The sequence below is a fragment of the Myotis myotis genome, unplaced genomic scaffold (assembly GCF_014108235.1).
Source record: "Myotis myotis isolate mMyoMyo1 unplaced genomic scaffold, mMyoMyo1.p scaffold_m19_p_1, whole genome shotgun sequence".
Lineage (NCBI taxonomy): Eukaryota > Metazoa > Chordata > Mammalia > Chiroptera > Vespertilionidae > Myotis > Myotis myotis.
The window spans coordinates 33,926,522-33,946,611 of NW_023416313.1; the positions used below are offsets into that span (position 1 = coordinate 33,926,522).

The 20,090-nt window shown below is 41.8% G+C and overlaps 1 protein-coding gene across 1 annotated transcript in view; it reads right to left on the bottom strand.

Moving 5' to 3' along the window:
* LOC118664796 (cyclic nucleotide-binding domain-containing protein 2-like) overlaps nucleotides 1-20,090 on the bottom strand; it is a 63,203-nt gene that overhangs the window by 30,166 nt on the left and 12,947 nt on the right. Inside the window, exon 3 of the mRNA XM_036325308.1 lies at nucleotides 13,648-13,712. Within this exon, the coding sequence (XP_036181201.1) occupies nucleotides 13,648-13,712 (65 nt within the window). The remainder of the gene's footprint in view (nucleotides 1-13,647; nucleotides 13,713-20,090) is intronic.

Genomic DNA, 20,090 nt, shown 5'->3' on the forward strand with positions numbered 1-20,090 from the left:
CTTATGAGGGCACCAACCCATCGTGAGGGCTCCACCCTCATGACCTAACCCAGTGATGGCGAACCTTTTGAGCTCGGCGTGTCAGCATTTTGAAAAACCCTAACTTAACTCTGGTGCTGTGTCACATATAGAAATTTTTTGATATTTGCAACCATAGTAAAACAAAGACTTACATTTTTGATATTTATTTTATATATTTAAATGCCATTTAACAAAGAAAAATCAACCAAAAACATGAGTTTGCGTGTCACCTCTGACACGCATGTCATAGGTTCGCCATCACTGCCCTAACCACCTCCCGAGGGGTTCTCAACACCATCACATTGGGGATTAGGTTTCAACATACGAATTTTGGCGGGACACAAAGCATTCAGTCTATAGGAATGATCAAATTCAAAATGCATTACTTCCCTGTCTGACAGTCCCTACTTTTGGCTAACCCCTCCCCCCAATTAATTTCCTCTACTTCCAACTGCAGCCAGCTTCAATCCTGTCCTTCTTTCTTGTGTTATTGTCAGGGTCACCCTAACCATGTCACCTTTAACCCAGAAGGACCTCCTTGACCTATGATTCTGTCATGCCTTACGGAGAACTTTCCCTACCTCAGAGTTCCTACCCCCGCATCCCGATTCCCTCAGATCAGTTTCCTTGGACAGTATTGCAGGCCCATATCGGAATGGAATTTTCCACTCTCCATGGACATGGTGATTTTCATCTCTGAGCCTTGCCTGAGAGGGTACCAGCTCTTTATACCCACTAGTTTCTTCTGGCCCTTGCTGGTAATTTCCTCTTTGCTGTATAGCCTATGATGTTAGCAGCCTATTTATGATATTTCTTGCACTTTAAAATAATATATAAATATGTTTACCACACTGCCATGCATATGCAAATATTCCCAAATAATTTTTCCCGGTTGTCGAATGTATACAAGCTTTGTCTCTCCAATTTAACAATAAGCCCAGTAATCATAATACTATCTGATTTAACATCTTTATTTATGCAAGCCATTTTATATATAAAATATATTTTATACATATAATACAATATATTTTTAATTTACTTTATATTTATCATCTCCCTGAGAATAGAGCCTATACCCTCAACTTCCTTTCTTACACCTACTTATCCTTTACAGCACTACAAAGCACAGACACACAGTAAGTGATCAATAATTGATTACAATATTAATAAAATAAATGAAGGGTTTAAGGCATACCACAACTGTGTAATAGTGAGATCTCATAATCAACCTCAAAGACTAAAATGCTTAGAAGTCACCTGTCAGAGGAGTGTAATATATATACCTTGAAATGCCACGGAAGAAGAAAGTTCTGCATTTTTAGCTCCTTGGATCATCTTAGATATCGAAGAGATCTATACATCAATCTACTTGACAAGTGGAAAGTAAAACAGAACAAACAAAAACACCACAGAACGCAAATTTCCCTGCCTGCCTGGAAATAATGAATGTGAAGGTTGGTGGAAATAATAAAGGCGGGAGGAAGTCTAGAAAGTGGTGCTTTCCATGTTTATGCTGGGATAGATCCTGTGTGGACGTGACTGGTTGATTCAGGGTCAGTAAAGCTAATAAATACAGGGAGAAGTTCGCTCCTCTGCCCAGGAGCTCTGCTTCTAGAGACTCCTCAGAGAAATCATGATGGTTTTCTCTGAAAATGCTTCCTTTTGAACCAACTGCATTTTGAAAAATAGAAAGCTCTAGCAGAAAAAGGACGGGATGGATGTGAGTTACCACGGGAACGGTCACTCACTAAGCATCAGTACTTCCCAGGCTCTACGTGCAGGGCTTCATGCCGGCTCTCTCAGTTAGTCAGACAGCACCTTACACACGGAAGCTCCAGGAAGGGAAGTAACGTGCTCCTGGCCACCCCCAGCGGCAGAGCCAGGCTCCCAGCCAAGGTCAGTCTGACTCCAGAGACAACGTTCTTTTCCCAGCATCAAATTGCCAATTCAACTCAACAAAAAGCTATTGAGCACGTGTGTCAGACACTGTTTTTAGCTCCAGGGACAAAGCACGAAACACACAAAATCGTGCCTTCAAGTAGCCTACGTGCTTGGGATTCCCAAAGCACCACTCGGGATATTCAGAATCACCTAAGATACCTCTAAAATGTCTGGTGAGAGAGCAAAGAATGACGGTGCTATCCAAGTCCTAAATCAATAAGAACTTCACCCGGAGACACTTGCATTCATTTTTATAAGGCTCACTAGAACCAGGGCAATTTTTTTCTTTATTTGAAATTCAATGAAAGGCAGAGAAGACATGCAGGCCCTGAATGGTATTAGAAAGGTTGATTAATGTCTCATAAATGTAAATGTCATGATTCATCTTCTACAACTACTACTCTACAACATCCAACTGTATTAGATGCCAGCAGATACCAGGGTCCACTTGGTCATTATTTATTTGTGTCATATTTAATTTTAAAGTCATTTTCTCCATTCCACACAGACACTCCATGTAGCTATAATTACAATTTTATTCTGGCCTTCCCTTGACCCCAAAACTTCCAAAGTCTTTGCAGAGTGGCTAAAAGTATAAAGGAAATTAAATTTAGCAAGCCATTTCCAAGACTCTCCAAAGTGTATTTATATAATCCAGCAATGTAGGATCATTCTTCAATATTAATCAGAAATCTTCTTTTGCACCCACAACTTTTATTTTTAATTTTAAGGATAGAATAAAAATCAACTGGGGATTATTGTCTTGAGATTTGGTATCACATTGGCCTAAAAATTCAGGTAAGCATCAATCCCAAAACAACTCTCGGGAAAACTACTTTGACCCCCTTCGTACCAAAAGGTCTTTTATTGGAATGAGAAAATTAGCAATTTTGAGTGTGACCTAATTTTGACCAAGATCCATGTTACAGAACATATTACCATCCTATTTCTTGTTTATTCCAGTTCCTTCCCACACGCCTCCTGAAGAACACTTCTAAAAGTGATCCCTCTAGGGACTTGGGGCCGCTGTAAATAACTCTGCCATCCAAAGGAATAATTCAGTAAAATAGAAATACAGACAAATTCTCTTCTCTGTCTCACATACCCCTGCTCGTTAGGATTCTTCTTTCCAGAAATTCACAGAAGCGCATATACACCATAACTATAAATGGAAGTGACTGACCTGGTTTTGGATTTTTCAGAAATAATGAGATTATATTATACACAAAAAATAGAAGACAGTAGGAAAGAAAGAGAGAAGCAGAGAGCTGTCAGGTATTACAAAGGAGCACAGAAGAGTGGCTGACACTGGAAGACTTGGGAGGAGAGAAGAAATGGACACTGAAAGGAAACATTGTTTAGGAAATATTATTGGAAAATTCCTATGGGTTATTAAAAACCTTCCTTTTTTTCCTAGAGCATTTAGTGTCACTGCCTTATACAAGTACTCAAAGAACTTACATTCTGGCACTTAGAAAAGAAAGAAAGAAACTCTTCATATACCTAATAACTTCTTTTCATTGAGTAAAAAAATAATTTTTGAAATGGTTTAAGGCTCATAAGAAATGGTATAAGTAGAACAGAGTTCCCATGGATCTTTAACCCAGCTTCCCCCAATAATAAATAATATGTTACATCACCTAAGCACATTGTCAAAACTAGACATTATGTTGTTCAATATTATTAATTCAGACACAGACCTTATTCAGATCTTCATTTAAACATTTTTCTTATTTTTTCTTTTCTTGTCTCTTGTTCTAGGAAGCTTTCCCTCATGGGTAGAGTCTAGCAACAAATCAGGATATAGAAGCGTTCCATCACTACAGAGAAACTCCTTGGTGCTACACCCCCAACACTAGCCTGTGGGACCACTGGGCTCTTCTCTTTTACTCCAACCTTGTCATTTGGGGACTGTCATCAGGGTGTGTAACTCTGAAATTGGCCTGATGCACTTGCCCCTAAGATCCATCCATTACATTGATTTTTAATGTTCCCATTAAGCAAACTTTAAAAGAAAACCAACACCACCTTAAGCATCAAAACTGATCTGATTATTTTCCTCGTGCAAGATACAAAGAAAAAAAAGCATTTGGAATTCTTAAAAAGAGAGAATGTGCAATGTGGAATAAACTAAAGAGCTGTTAATAGAGTTACTTCTTAGAGGAGATTAAAAGAAATAGCTTTGGCAAGTTGAAGCATTTTATTTTGGCTTTTCTAAAACTATGACGTCAGGATCTCTGGGACAACAGCATTTTGGTTTATTGCTCAAACTAGAGGTCCGATGCATGAAATTCATGCAAGAGTAGGCCTACCTTCCCCCGGCTGCCGGCACCAGCTTCCCTCTGGCACCCGGGACCCGGGTTTCCCTCCGGCTGCCAGCAGGCACCCAGACCCAGGCTTCCCTCGCAGCCCCGGCTTCATCTGGAAGGTTGTCTGGAAGGACGTCCAGTCTAATTAGCATATTTCGCTTTTATTATTATAGATAGTTGTTGCTGTCTGTGGAGAACAGACTAAAATTTTGGATATAAAATTTTCATTAAGAACTTGATCAAATGCCAATTCCTACACTATTTCTGTACCTGTGATTAGTAACACTATCTATGAAAAGCAGCAGATGTTCACAACCATTTCTACCATTAATAAAGTGGCACAAGAATACTTCTACTAAACAATGTTTATTACTTCCCTCAGAATTTTATTTTATTTTTTAAAAAATATATTTTATTGATTCTCCACAGAGAGGAAGGGAGAGGGATAGAGAGTTAGAAACATCCGTGAGAGAGAAACATCCATCAGCTGCCTCCTGCACACCCCCTACTGGGGATGTGCCCGCAACCAAGGTACATGCCCTTGACTGGAATCGAACCCGGGACTCTTCAGTCCACAGGCCGACGCTCTAGCCCAGGGGTGGGCAAACTTTTTGAATCGAGGGCCACAATGGTTCTTAAACTGGACCGGAGGGCCGGAACAAAAGCATGGATGGAGTGTTTGTGTGAACTAATATAAATTCAAAGTAAACATCATTACATAAAAGGGTACGGTCTTTTTTTTTTTTTTAGTTTTATTCATTTCAAACGGGCCGGATCCGGCCCTCGGGCTGTAGTTTGCCCACGGCTGCTCTAGCCACTGAGCCAAACTGGTCAGGGCCCCTCAGGATTTTAAATGCTTGGATTTAATGTAAAATCTGATGAGGCTAACTTTTAACAAAACAGTGAAGTCTTCATAGCACCAAGTTACATCCAGAAACTACTGAATTGGTTTTTATTTTTTATTTTTTTTAATTAAATCTTTATTGTTCAGATTATTACATTTGTTCCTCTTCCCCCCCCCCCATAACTCCCCTCCTCCCAGTTCCCGCCCCACCCTCCGCCCTCACTCCCCACCCACTGTCCTCATCCATAGGTGCACGATTTTTGTCCAGTCTCTTCCCGCATCTCCCACACCCCTTTCCCCCCCAAGAATAGTCAGTCCATTCCCTTTCTATGTCCCTGATTCTATTATAATCACCAGTTCATTCTGTTCATCGGATTATTTATTCACTTGATTCTTAGATTCACTTGTTGATAGATGCATATTTGTTGTTCATAATTTGTATCTTTACCTTTTTCTTCCTCTTCCTCTTCTTAAAGGATACCTTTCAGCATTTCATATAATCCTGGTTTGGTGGTGAGGAACTCCTTTAGCTTTTCCTTATCTGTGAAGCTCTTTATCTGACCTTCAATTCTGAATGATAGCTTTGCTGGATAAAGTAATCTTGGTTGTAGGTTCTTGGTATTCATCACTTTGAATATTTCTTGCCACTCCCTTCTGGCCTGCAAAGTTTCTGTTGAGAAATCAGCTGACAGTCGTATGGGTATTCCCTTGTAGGTAACTGAGTTTCTTTCTCTTCCTGCTTTTAAGATTCTCTATCTTTTGCTCTTGGCATTTTAATGATGATGTGTCTTGGTGTGGTCCTCTTTGGATTCCTTTTGTTTGGGGTTCTCTGCACTTCTTGGACCTGTAAGTCCATTTCTTTCACCAGGTGGGGGAAGTTTTCTGTCATTATTTCTTCAAATAGGTTTTCAATATCTTGCTCTCTCTCATCTTCTGGCACCCCTATAATTCTGATGTTGGTATGCTTGAAGCTGTCCCAGAGGCTCCTTACACTATCCTCGCATTTTTGGATTCCTTTTTCATTTTGCTTTTCCGGTTGGGTGTTTTTTGCTTCCTCGCATTTCAAATCATTGACTTGATTCTTGCGCTCCTCTGGTCTGCTGTCGGGAGTCTGTATAATATTCGTTATTTCAGTCCGTGTATGCTTAATTTCTAGTTGGTTCCCCAATATAGCATCGAGGTTCTCATTAGTTTTCTTGTAGATCTCATTAAGTTTATTGGCAGCTTCTAAACAGTTCTTGAGAGACCTTAAAAGTGTGGTTCTGAACTCTATATCTTCCATTGACAATTTTGTCCTGTTTCTTTGTCTCCGCATTTTGTTATGCTTCCTTGGTGCACCCCCTAGTGGTCTTTGTTCGCAGTCTTATAGTTAAATCTTGATTGTTGTAGCTAATTCCAGGGAGGGTTTGACCTCCAGGCCAAGTGGCTATGAGAATCAGCTGTGTCTGCAGTGAGAGAACTTCTGTCTTCTAGGGAGGTGCTAATCTAGCCTTTGCCTGAGGCTATCCGGCAAATGCCTCTGTGCAGGGCTTGGGCGGGGCGGGTCGCACAGGATCAACAGGGTGGGCCAGAGAGAGCAGTTATGGCGACTCTCAGTCCTGTCCCCAGGGGCTCTGCCTCTCTGAGTCCCAGCACCCGCTGCAAAGCTCGGAGAGAAAGCTGCACTCGCTCTGACCGAAGCCAGACAGTCCTGCTTCTCCCGTTTGAGTCTGGGTCCCTAAAGACTTGCCCGTATCTGGAGCTCAGAGTCTGCGACTCCCTCCCGATTGAAAACGCCAACCATGCCCTCCGCCGCCAGCCCGCTCTGCGCACTCCGCACCTCAGAATTTGACTTCAGCACTGCGCCTCCTCTGAGTGTCCGTGTGCGTTTCTCTTTCCTCCTAGTTGTAGGACTTCCACTCAGCCAGCGTTCCTGTGGTTCTGGGTGATGTCCGTTCCGTTTTTTAGTTTCACTTTTGAAGTAGTTGTTCAAGGCAGCAAACTCCGGCGTTAACCTATGCCGCCATCTTGGTTCTCTCTGAATTGGTTTTTAAATATATGTAAATAGGAATGCTCCACTAAACCTCTACTGTGATAGTAACATGTCTCCTAATGGGCTGCTTTCCAGTTCAACAGGCCCCAATAACTTACTATGTCAATGTATTTGGCCTGGGGGCTGAACCACCTGCTCTGAAGACACAACTTCTGAGTTCTTTACTGTCTTCTAATGATCACCTCACCTTTCTGACTCCCTATTACAACCTTGGCAATGGCAGCCCCCTCCTGAGGGGGATTCCTGACTGAAAGGACCCACATTTTATGATGGTACAACACCCCCAGAGGCAGCTTTGCGAATCCTCCAGTAAAGGCCAGCTGTCTGTCAGGAGAGACAGACTACCTCCCAAGTCCAATTTAAAATACAACCTTTCTGCACATACCCAGGTGGTAAACACACACTCTGCACAGTGCAGCTGGACAGCTCTTTCCCTAAAGCCCCAGGCCCATTTATTGAAAGGAGGGCAATTATGCCCTGCCCCATGTAGCTCAGTGGGTAGAGCACCAGCCTGCGCACTGAAGGGTCATGGGTTCGATTCCCAGTCAAGGGCACATGCCTGGGTTGCAAGTTCAATCCCTGGCCCCCCCTGGGGTGCGTGCAGGAGGCAACCAATCAGTGCGTCTCTCTCACATCGACGTTTCTCCCTCTCCAGGCCCCGCCCCCCCTTGTGTTTCCCTTCCTTACATTCTCTCTAAAAATCAATGGGAAAAATATCCTTGGGTGAGGATTAAAAAAAGAAGTAACGACAAAAAAAAGGAAGGCAATTATCTGGCAGGTTAACCCAGCAGCAGGAATGGGGATCCCACTGCATCCAGTGGAGTGGAGGATATACCCCAAGTGCATGCTGTTAGGGATGGTAGCCAGGGCAGAAAGCAGGCAGGCAACTGGCCACAGAGAGGCACAGCAAACCCCATCAGCAGGAGGTTGTCTCAGAGCACAGAGCAGGAGGCAATGAAGAACTGGAAGCAGCAAGATGGTGGGGACCCAGACAGTGGTCAGCATAAGAAAAGTGTGGGAGCTGATGACCACAGCAGGAGTAAGGCTTAGGGGAGCACAGCAGTGTCCCTGTTAGTGGCACTGGAGTACACATTTTGAGCTGGAGCACAGGCATAAGGTAAGGAAGAGAAAGGAAAGGGCACTGAATTTGATTGGCAGCCTACCAACCTAGGTGCTTTAAATACATGATCTTATTTAATCCCCAAAACAATCGTGCATTAGCCGCATTATGCAGGAGAGGAAACCAGGTAGGTATTAGCCGCATTATGCAAGAGAGGAAACCAGGGTTCAAAGAGGATATCTTGTGTTGCCATCATCACAGAGATGAGATGTGGGATAGCGAGAATTTGAACTCAGGACAGGCCAACTTCAAAAAGCAACGTTGCTCCATTCCCGCTGTTGTTTGTCATAATTATCCTATATAATAAAAGGCTAATATGCAAATTGACTGAACGGCGGAACGACCGCCCACTATGATGCACGCTGACCACCAGGGAGCAGATGCTCAACACAGGAGCTGCCCCCTGGTGGTCAGTGCACTCCCCCTGTGGGAGCTCAGCCAGAAGCTGGGCCCACAGCTGGCAAGCACAGCAGCGGTGGTGGGAGACTCTCCTCCTCTATGGCAGTGCTAACGATGTCCTGTCCGACTGCCGCCTTAGGCCCACTCCCCCTGGGCTCCCAGACTAAGAGAGGGCACAGGCTAGGCTGAAGGACCCCCCTCCAGCTCACGAATATTGTGCACCGGGCCTCTAGTGTTTATTAAATGCCAAATCTTTGAGAACACAGCTCCCAATGCATATTTCTCCTCATGTCACTTATGTTTCCCCTTTCATTTATATTGTGCCAAAAATTAGAGACTTTTTTCCAGAATCTAAATTCACTTCCACTTCACTATGAGATTGGGCATAAAGTCAGACGTATCTAAGAGTGATGTTTGGAGGCAGCCAAGAGGAAAAGCAGGATGCTGGAGTGAATAGGTCAGAACTCAGCTTCTGAGGGTGGAGGTGCACCAAATCAGAGACCAAAATGTGGAGAATGGAGCTAAGGCATGTCTTGTGAGTGCAGACTGAACGCAGAAAATATGACTCTTCCAATGAACTCTCCTCAGCCTCCAATAGGCACATGGCCGGGGGACAGATGGCTCTAAGAAGGGACCAGTTTCAGTCCAAGGAAACTAGGAGACGGATATGTAAACATAGATTTCTTTTGGAATAAATATTCATTGTGAGTCTCTTGATTTTTAAAATGTATACTTCATAAAGTATAAAGACAATTTTAAGAAAACTGAAGGGAACATAATTTAAATGTCTCCAATTTTCCTCCTAAATTGCACCCTTCTAATAAAAATATGTTATATAGTTATATAATATACATTGTCAGATAAAGGGTAGTCGGGCATGTATCCTTTCCAGTTTTGATAACTGTCAATACCGGAAGGTTCGAGCAACGTCATTTTTTAAATTAAGGACTAAGGTTTATTTGGCATTTCAGAGCACCACCTGCTGGATTAATGAACAACAACAGTCCAGAACAAAAGTGAATCTTCACATTGGCTTTAAAAGAACTGGTCATGGAACCCTATGATGCTCATCCCTTCTCTTTTCTTTCCCTACCCAGTCACGCCTCTCCTGCCTTTATTTACACCCTAAGGCTGTCCATGCCACACCTATCAATATTGCTGAGTCCTCAGAGTGGCTAAGGAGCAGGCTTCTCAGGCCTCATTTAATAAAATCTAGGATGTTTCTAAATATAGAAAGGCAAATACTACTTTTGAAGTTGCAAAGTTCAATTTTCTTCGAGGGACTGTTTCTTTTAGCCCAGGGATGGGTTTGTGGAGGTTTTCTTCGTTTGTTTTACACATTAACAACCATACTAATAGAAAGCTTTCACATTTTATTTGTGAATAATGACTAAAGTTGACTGATTTACAGTATTTGAGCCTGTTGTTTTGATACGGCTTCCCAAAGGCATTTGAGGGGAAAAAATAAGGTTGGTTTAGAGCTACTTTTTTAAAAGTCTCTGATCTCAAATGACCCACAAGTATTATGAAGGAGAGGAGTGGGACAGATAAGGGAATGGTAGAGACTGGGGACCTAGAGATCTGTCTCAAAGGGTATACCTTATTCTGTTCCAGCCAGCTCTTCCGTTTTTTTAAAAAGAAGCCAAAAAAACTTGATTTTCATCAGAGATCTTTAAGTGTTTAAATGTTAGCGAAAAACAAAACAAAACCAAAAAAGACCTGCAGGCCAGAAGTGGCCTATAGGCCAACCTCTGATTAAAAGTTGTGGATACTAAGGCCTTATCAGATGTATCTTTTGAACTTTGTTCTAGGATGATAAAATATGAATAAGTGAGCAGTCTATGGTTAAAATCCACTCCTGTCTCTGATCAAATCACTTTACCATGCCTAAGGACCTCTACCACCCAGTCAGCAAGTCTATGCTATACACCCCCTGTTCCTTGACGATCATGTGACAGGATCATGGATTGTTGAGATGTCCTGGCAATGGCCTTTTATTCCTGTGGCTGCCCATGTGCCTTAAAGAACCCAAGGCTCAGATTTTGGCTACAATAAGAAACAGTTTAGCAGAACTGAGAAAAGCAGCTGTGGGGTTTATGGGCTTGAAATTTGCATTGCATTTCCAAACAGACACATTAATATGTAGTAACTTAAAAAATATATTTATGTTTAAAAAAAACAACACCTTCACTCAAATTTTGACCATCATACCCTACAGTAAAGTCTCCTCACCCATACACCCTACTGGGACAACCAGAGGCAATCTACCTCTGACTTAGGAAAGATGTTGACAGCATTTACACATTTTAAAGAGAAATACATTAGCTTTCTTACTCAGAGTGCTCCGGGAAACAGTGCAGGTTTTATGTTTTGGCCTGGGAAAAACTCATGGAGAACATAGCAATACTATGTAGATAACAAATTTCATGACAAAAAAAGACTTGAAGGATATCATTGTCTGCTTCGTCTGCCATAAAATACCGTAGGTTAGATCATTTAAACAGCAGAAATTTATGTCCTCACAGTTCTGGAGACCAGACGTCCAAGGTCAAGGTGCTGGCTGATTTGGTTCCAGGTGATGGCTCTCCTCCAGGCTTGCAGATGGCCACCTTCTCGCTGTGTCCTCACCTGGCCTCTCCTCAGTGCATGAGTGTGGATGGAGAGAGACTGCACTAGTGACCTCTCTGGCATCTTTTCTTATAAGGACACTAACCTTATCAGATCAGGGCCCCATCCTTATGGCCTCATTCAACTTTACTTCCTAAGGGACCCCATTTCCAAATTCAGCCACACTGGGGGGTTAGGACTTCAAGATATACATTTGCAACAGGAAACCAACATTCAGCCAATAACAAAAGAACTCCACTGTATTCCTTTATCATCCGTAGAATGCCTCTTGAAATTAAAATAATTAAAGCATCTCCTTTTTTTAAAAATTATGAGTATGAATGTTGGGTTTTTTTTTTTATCTTAGCCAAATAACTTTAAACCCCTTTTCCCTGACCTACAGTCCTTTTCTACGCTAATAGGCACACCTGGTGTTTATTTTTATATATTTGCTAGTCTTTCATAATGTTTCAAGTTGGCCTTCTTCCTTTATTGTTAATGAATTTCCAGGTGCTAGCTTTCCATGGAACTTCAGGGCATTACTTATAATGTCAGCACTAGGTATAGCTTTTTCTCAGAATTTGCTTTAGAATTCTGAGACGTCATCAATTTATAATCCCTCCTAGGAGACTGGGCTTCGTAACACTCTACACCTCTCAATTTTTACCTTTATTCTTTGGAGATGAGGTACCTGACTAAACAAATCTGGTTTTAAAGAATAATAACTTGTAATATTTTCAATTATTATGAATTTTTAAAAATGGAATCCCTTTCATTTCTTTCTTGAAAGAACACTGCGAAATGCCCTCAGGTACTGGGCATCAGGCAATGGTCATGCTCCTCCCACTTTCCCTCTGCAAGCCCTGAAGCCTCTGGCTACCCCTGCCAACCTGACAGCTGGCCCGAGGCTGGCATGGCCTCATCAGATGGTTTTTCTCACAGGAATTTGGAAGAGGGACATAGAAAGCCTCCAGCAGCAAAATATGAATGCTGGATTAGAAGTCTTGTCAGCCAAAGGCACCATTTGTGGGCAACTCCAATGAATCATGCCCAAGACAGCAAAGGAAGCCAGTCCTCGGCCAGCAAGAGGAATGGAACACGTGTGCAGAGCGAAGCAGAGACAAGGGGCCATGCAGCCGAGAAAGACCTGCTCACAGTTCCCAGTTCCCATCCTTCTGAGCCTTCACTGTGCATCATAGTGGATGCAGAGCGAAGCCAGCTCTTCACTGTTTTAAAATATAGTATATTAATAGAAAGTCTGAGGTATAGTGAGCTCAATGGATCAGGAGACATAAACGAGCTATCAGAATACTGCGATACAAAACCAAAAATAAATGAAATTAAAAAATCAATTGAGCTGCTTTTAAGCTTTCTGGCTCTCAGCTTCTTGGTGATTATTGCCCTTGTTTTTTTAAAATGTTCCCACATCTTATCTTACAGTTTAGTTTAATTTGTGCACAATATTTGACTGGTCTGAAATCATTTGTGAATCTCATGTAAATTAAAAGCATGAAGATGTACTTGCCTCATTTGATGCATTTGTTTTATAAAATCATAAAATGAACAGACTTCTGAACTACATACATGTGCACATGTGCAAACACACACACACACACAACATGCTACTGGTTTCTGACAGATGACTGCACTGCCTGATTTGGTTGTATTTCAGGAATAGACAGAGCAGTACAAGAGCATAAGGCAGTGGTTCTCAACCTTCTGGCCCTTTAAATACAGTTCCTCATGTTGTGACCCAACCATGAAATTATTTTCGTTGCTATTTCATAACTGTAATGTTGCTACTGTTATGAATCATAATGTAAATACCTGATATGCAGGATGGTCTTAGGTGACCCCTGTGAAAGGGTCGTTCGACCGCCAAAGGGGTTGGGATCCACAGATTGAGAACCGCTGGCATAAGAGATCCAGAAAAAGATGCAAACTGGTAGGTTTTACATAACCATTTTACTATTTCACCTATGCTAATCATTCAAGCATTCATTTGTTCAACACATATTATTGAACATGTATTAAGTCTCAGACACTGTTCTGGGTATCCTGATAAAAACAAAGATTTAAAAATCTGTCTTATTTCATCTACAACATGGAGGAATGTACTATTATGTCCATCTTATAGATGAAAAACTGAGGCTAGAAGAGGTGTATTAACTTGCCCAACACATAACTAATAAGTGGTAACACTGGGATTCAGATCCAGGTCTGCATGCCTTCAAGGCCCATGTCCTTTCCACACACCCTATTGGCTTTCACCACCATAGACATTTATAGATTATCTTGAATTTCAAATAAGAAATATCAAATATCAGTTACTTTCCTATAAAATTGCAAAAATAATATACAGGGAAATGCATACCCAAGAAAGCTGCATGTTTCTTGATATTGTTCTTGTACTCTCTGTGCAAGAATACAGTAGAAATCCTAAAAACGAAGTAAAAAAATAATGACTCTCTCTCTACATACACACATACATATATAAAAATACATTCATATATGAAAAATTATCCACCCACATATATATGAAGCAACTTTGGAAAATCATTTACTCTATTTTTCCCCTGTCAAGTCACATGATATTAATTTTTTAAATCCTATACACCTCTGATTTATAAAATCAGATTTGTTCAATAAATAGTTATTTAGTAAATGAAATAAATTTCAACAGCAGCAATATTTTTAAAGCATTTTCATTTTCACTTAAAAACAAATTAACTGTGTGGTAGTTTTAGGAATCCTTAATCAAAAAAATAAAATTTTTCTTATTTTTTTCTTAATTTTTAAATTGTTTCATTTTTATTACATAAACCATGATGATATTATTAACTGTCCTTCAAACAATCTATTCTATTTCATAGATGATAATTTTCAATAGTTTGCATAATACTATATGAAAAGATAATGGAGTACAAATGTATAAAGTAATTTTTTTAAAAGGCAATAGTCAGTTTGACCATGTCCCCTAACACTAATATAAAACCAATGTGTGCACTGAAGGTAAAGAAAGGGTAAAAATAAATACACTGGGATGTGTCTATGTCAGTTAAAACGCAAACTACTCCATCCTGACAAAAACAGAGGCAGAGAAGACAGAAGATAGCGAACCCTATGCTGGCTCTTCAAGGGTCTGCCCAGAAATGCACCCAAGTCTACTCACATGCTATTGGCCAAAGCAAGTCACATGATCAAGCCTGGCATCAATAGGGTGGGGATGAATCATTCTTGCACTGGAAGAGACAGTCTTCCAATAGTCCTGACAGTACCCTACAGCTAGGACTATGGTTTACAAAACAGACTCATCTGCATCATCTCATTTGATTCTATTAACAACTCTCAGGGCAAAATGGGGGTTGCTGTGGGACATTTCTGTAGAACTAACTCATCAGTGTTAATTGCTTCTGCTATTTCTGCTTTTCCACATCAGCCAGTCAGACTGGCAGCAAAAGGTGGGACAAGCCATGCCAAGGCCCCTTCCAAGCTGCTCTCAAGCCCACCAGCTTCACCACCCTAGTTCCTGCCTTCGGAGGGCTCCCACTTCCTTGTACTCCCCTATAGTCCCAGGAATGGAGCAGGTGGCCAGAGAGGAGATGACTGGCTGTAGTGACATAAGCCTGGTTACCTGATCCGAGGGCACGGAGCTATGCAAGACTGCAGCTGCGTCCCTGGACAGTGATAGGAATGTTACATAAGGAGAGGCGAGTGCCTGCTCCAGGTGAACCCTGGATGGATAAATGCTAATAAATAGCATGAGCTTCCTAGTTGATAAAATCAGCCAGGGCTTTCGGGAGGTTAGGGCCCTTTGATCTCCAACAGGGACCCAGGATGGCTTCACAGATTGTTCCTGATCCAGATGCCAATGATGAGTTCAGTATAAAGCATTTATTATAGTGTCTGACTTGTCGAATTATGTACCGACTGTTTTGTTAATGTGCTTCACCCTGTGCAGGAGACCACACTCCCTGGGGCCTGGGCCTACTGGAAAGCTGCCACCAGGAAAGTGGTTCTTGCATGCTCTCCCTAAGCCGCATGGTAAGGAAGCCGCATGGCTTCTCCCTCTCTTTCCTCCTTCTCTCAGACGCAAAGGCGCAAGGCCCTGAATTCCCTCCACTGGTCCCTTTCATCCATGAACCTGGGGCTGGAGTGCCTTCTGGGCCAACCCAACCCCAGACATGCACTTTACACCTGACCTTCCACCTTCACAAACCCTGCTCCTCCAGAGTCTCGGAATACCCCACAGGTTGCCTGGGCTGCATGAGGCAAATGAGCCCCCAGCCGCTGAACACTGATACATTTGCAATGTGAATAAAGAAAAACAAATTAGCTTATACTAGTAAATGCTTAGAATATAACATCTACTACATCAAGAAGCTCACAAAATCCAAGTAATCTCAACTCTCAGTTCTAAAGTTCCATTAAACTTGTTTATCCTCATAGTGTTCTACCCCCTGCCCATTATTCCTATTGAGCAAATGTACAGCAAATTAATTTGTTTGTCATCTTTTGGCAGGTTTCATAGTATCAGAGGAAAATAAAAGTGTTTTATTGATTCAACAGTGAATCTGAAATGCTTTCAGATCTATCCTAAAGTCAATGAATGCTCTAATGATCATCAAAAATAAAATAAAGGGCTAAAACATGAAGAAAGACGAGGATTAGATGTCACGTTACTGGAATATTCTGGAAAGCAAACTTTAGTGCTAAAGCTACCAATAAATTTATAGCATAGTGTAATGTGGTGTAAACAGTCCTAGAGTGGGAAGGAATTTGTTGTGTTCAAGCAGCGGTTCTCAACCTGTGGGTCGCGACCCCTTTGAGGGTCGAATGACCCTTTCACAGGGGTCGCCTAAGACCATCAGAAAACACATATTGAATATATAATTACATACTGTTTTTGTGATTAATCACTATGCTTTAATTATGTTCAATTTGTAACAATGAACATACATCCTGCATATCCGATATTTACATTATGATTCATAACAGTAGCAAAATTACAGTTATGAAGTAGCAACGAAAATAATTTTATGGTTGGGGGTCACCACAACATGAGGACCTGTATTAAAGGGTCGCAACATTAGGAAGGTTGAGAACCACTGTGTTCAAAGAACAGAGAAAAGGCCCCATATAGCTAGAGCATCGTGGATAAGGAGAAACAGCTGTGAAATGTCAGAGAGTGGTATGGTAAATTAAATTATCAGCCTTAATCCTACCCCCCCCCTCCGCCACACACACATGCATATACACACATCCATGGCCTTTGACATACCACTTTGCAATTCCTCTCACAAAAGAAGAAATATATTTCCTTACTCCTGGACTCTGGCTTTGCTGTGAACTTTTATTTGGTCAATGAGATGTCAGCAGATATGACACAACTGTGTTCAAAAGCTTAGGTATGCCCTCTGGTGCTCACCCATTGCCTGTTGGTAACTGGTCCTTTGAGGAGAATGAGCACCTGGAGCAGAAGGGCCCCAAGGTCACCTGTAGTGTGAAGCAGAGCTGCCAGTCTGCAAAGCCTACATCAGGCAGCGGCAGCCAACTGCAGGCATGGGAGTAAGCCAGCCGACTAGCAGATCCAGGAGGAAAGGAGTTGTTTTAAGCCAGAAATTTTAGGGTAGCTTATTCCTCAGTATCTCTGTGGCAATATCTAACCAATACTGATCTTTTTTTTTTTAATACATTTTATTGATTTTTTTACAGAGAGGAAGGGAGAGGGATAGAGAGTTAGAAACATCGATCAGCTGCCTCCTACACACTTCCCACTGGGTATGTGCCCGCAACTAAGGTACATGCCCTTGACCGGAATCGAACCTGGGACCTTTCAGTCCGCAGGCCGACGCTCTATCCACTGAGCCAAACCGGCCAGGGCTACTGATCTTTTTATGCCATAAAAGAGTGTGTAATTGGAAAAAGAAAATATATTACATAACATACATGATTGTGTGTGTGTGTGTGTGTGTGTGTGTGTGTGTGTAGCGAGGGGAAAAGTGCACACAAGAAAAAGGAAGTTATATATGATAGATACTTTTTTAGGGGTTATTTCTTGAGAGTAGAAATAGTGAATGTTCCATTTTTAAGTTTCTGCAGTCTTTACATCTTTTTCACAGTGTTCCAGTGAGCACAGGGCAATGAGGGATAAATAAGTAAAGTTCTATTTATCACAGTCAGCAGAGAATCTCAAAGGTCAGTCAAAGGGTATTGAAGTTCCTTAGATGAATCCTGTTTGACATTTAAGCGTGTCTGAAACCTCACTATTGTACTGACTAGTGTACCTACATTTTCTGTTTTCCAAGTAAAACTGCATTTGTAGCAAGGTGTCCTGTGTCCCAGCTAGACTGTGGTTTGCAGAATTGGTGACCTAGTGATCCTTATAGGATTCAAGCAATGTGAGAACTGATCATCAAAGAGGATCATATTTATGACTGAGGAAGAAACAGCTCTTTTCTGGCAAGGGTGCCCAGAAGAGGGAAGACAAGGAGATTAACGAGATGGGATAGAATCTGTCCCCTTCACAGTCCAAGGCTCTGGTTTTTAATCATGATGAGGGAAGGTTTAACCATGAAACCGAAGGGCCAGAGAAGAAGACCACCCCATCCCACAGTAGACCCACCGTATAGAACGGGCACTGTGCCCAGAGACATCCCCTGACCAGCATAAGGAGCCTGGTGAGGAGGCAAGAACAAGAGTTTGAGTGGATACGTTTCTGAGGACAAGCACACAGTACCTTGGGGATGCCTGAAATGAGAGGACCATTCCCAGGAGGGGCCAAGATGTACCGTGATTTGGGCAATAATGTCATTAGAATTGCATTTGCACTGGGAGGGGTGATGTGGGGCTCACATGGACACCATCAAACAAGGCGCCAGGAGTTAGTCAGCCTGTCCTAGAGCAAAGGTCCACATCTCCTTCCCTGCTGAGGGGTCTATTATATATTCCATGTCGATTATATTTCCATGTTTTTTGTCCCTTAGAAAAATATGATCTATGGGAACCTCTTTAACCATTGCTAAATGTAGGGCCGGCTATAGGGTTAAGCCTCGGACTGACCTGTTGGCAAAGCCACAAACAAGTCCCAGCTTAGAGGGCACAGTCCTCTTAGCATAATTAGGCTTGACCTTATGACGCTCCCTAGATCCTTCCTAGGTAGCTAATGCGCTTTGGGTGGTGCAGCAAGTGCGGCCAAAACAAATGAAACTCACAAGAACATTGTAACTATAGTGACCACTACCTTGTTTACCTCTGGCTATAAAATAAAGGCGCAGCTTGCCTCTGGATCTCTCTCTGGGCCTCAGCCAGGCACAGGAAGATCCACCCCAGCTTATTCTCTGTCATTTCTTCATCCTTCACCGCCCTCACTCAGGCTAGTGAACCCTTGGCTGAGCTGGCTCGGCACCGCTAAAGACTGCCAAAATACTTGGCTTCTCTTTTCAAACTCAAATTACTCTGTGCTAATATCATGAAAACTCAGGGGATCTTCAATTACCTTTGAGTTCTCATCTAATTTTTTATGATACATCTTCACTTGATACTGTGATGAAAATTCTCCTCTGTGAACATTTAATCAAACACTAATCACATAAGGGTTCATTTTTCAAAGAACAGCCCCCATGAACCAAGAATCCTTGAAAATGTATTTGATTATGAGTTAAATCACTGACTATTCCTAAATAAAAATAGCAAGGTTTAAAAAATGGAGACTCAATGTCCTTTGACACATGCCTCCATTCAGGTACGAGGCTGTACTTTTAACAAAGCTATGTCTTTAAATGTGCCATAGACGCTATTGGAAAGGACATAAATAATGGAAACCGGAGCCTGGAAAATGGCAAGCTGGCTCAGCCTCGGGGAGCATCATTTGTGAGATCCAGCTGCAAAAGCTAGAACCTATAAAAAATGCATGCAGCATTTCTTTTTAAGCATTAACACACCACTACTTTAAATGTTGGTTCTGACTGAGAAACTCCTCTCGGCAGGTGCTTTTTACCCCCGTAACCTCCGCAAGCGGTCAGGGGCCCAGGAGACTAAACAAATTGCTAACTTAAAAATTCATTATAGAATCTGCTCCCTTTCCAAGACATGAGATGTACTCTATAATTTTCTCTTCGGAACCCCCAGGGACCTTACTCTTCAAGGCCCCATGTGCTAATATGACGCCATCTCTTGTCCATTATTAACAGGCTGGATAGAGTTTTTAAGAAATGTATCACACCCAAAAGTCCTAAAATGGGAAGTGAGAATGCCAGTAGCTGCACATTAATTCCTTTAAGCAATGTCAAAAGTGATGACAAAGATGATCTCAATACACCAGATTGCTGAGAAGTGTTAAACTCCATACTTTTCATTTACCAACAGATGGTGGCAAATGGATAATGAGGTCCGGGGGAATGAAGTCACTGTGAACAAGACAAATGCAACTCTGTGAAGCTATGAAAGATAATATAAAATTATCAGGGATATAATAGAAAAGTATGGAGTTTAAGTAGGCATTATTTTGAAAATATAAAAACCAGCCATCTGGGCAAAGGCCCAGACTTAATACAGATAAAGCAGGTGGCTGCTTACTTTATCACATATCGAAGACCCTCATAAAGAGGGCACATAAACCCAAGATGGTGATAACTCAAATAGACCCGGTCAAAATGTCGCTGTCAGAATGGGCCCATGGTGGCAGGAAGAACCAGTACTAGCATCCAGAACCAGGGAAACTGACCCAGGACAGAACAAAGCAATCCCTGAGAAAATGCTAAAACGAGTGAAAAAAATGGTGTGGTTGATATTATCCTATATAATAAAAGCCTAATA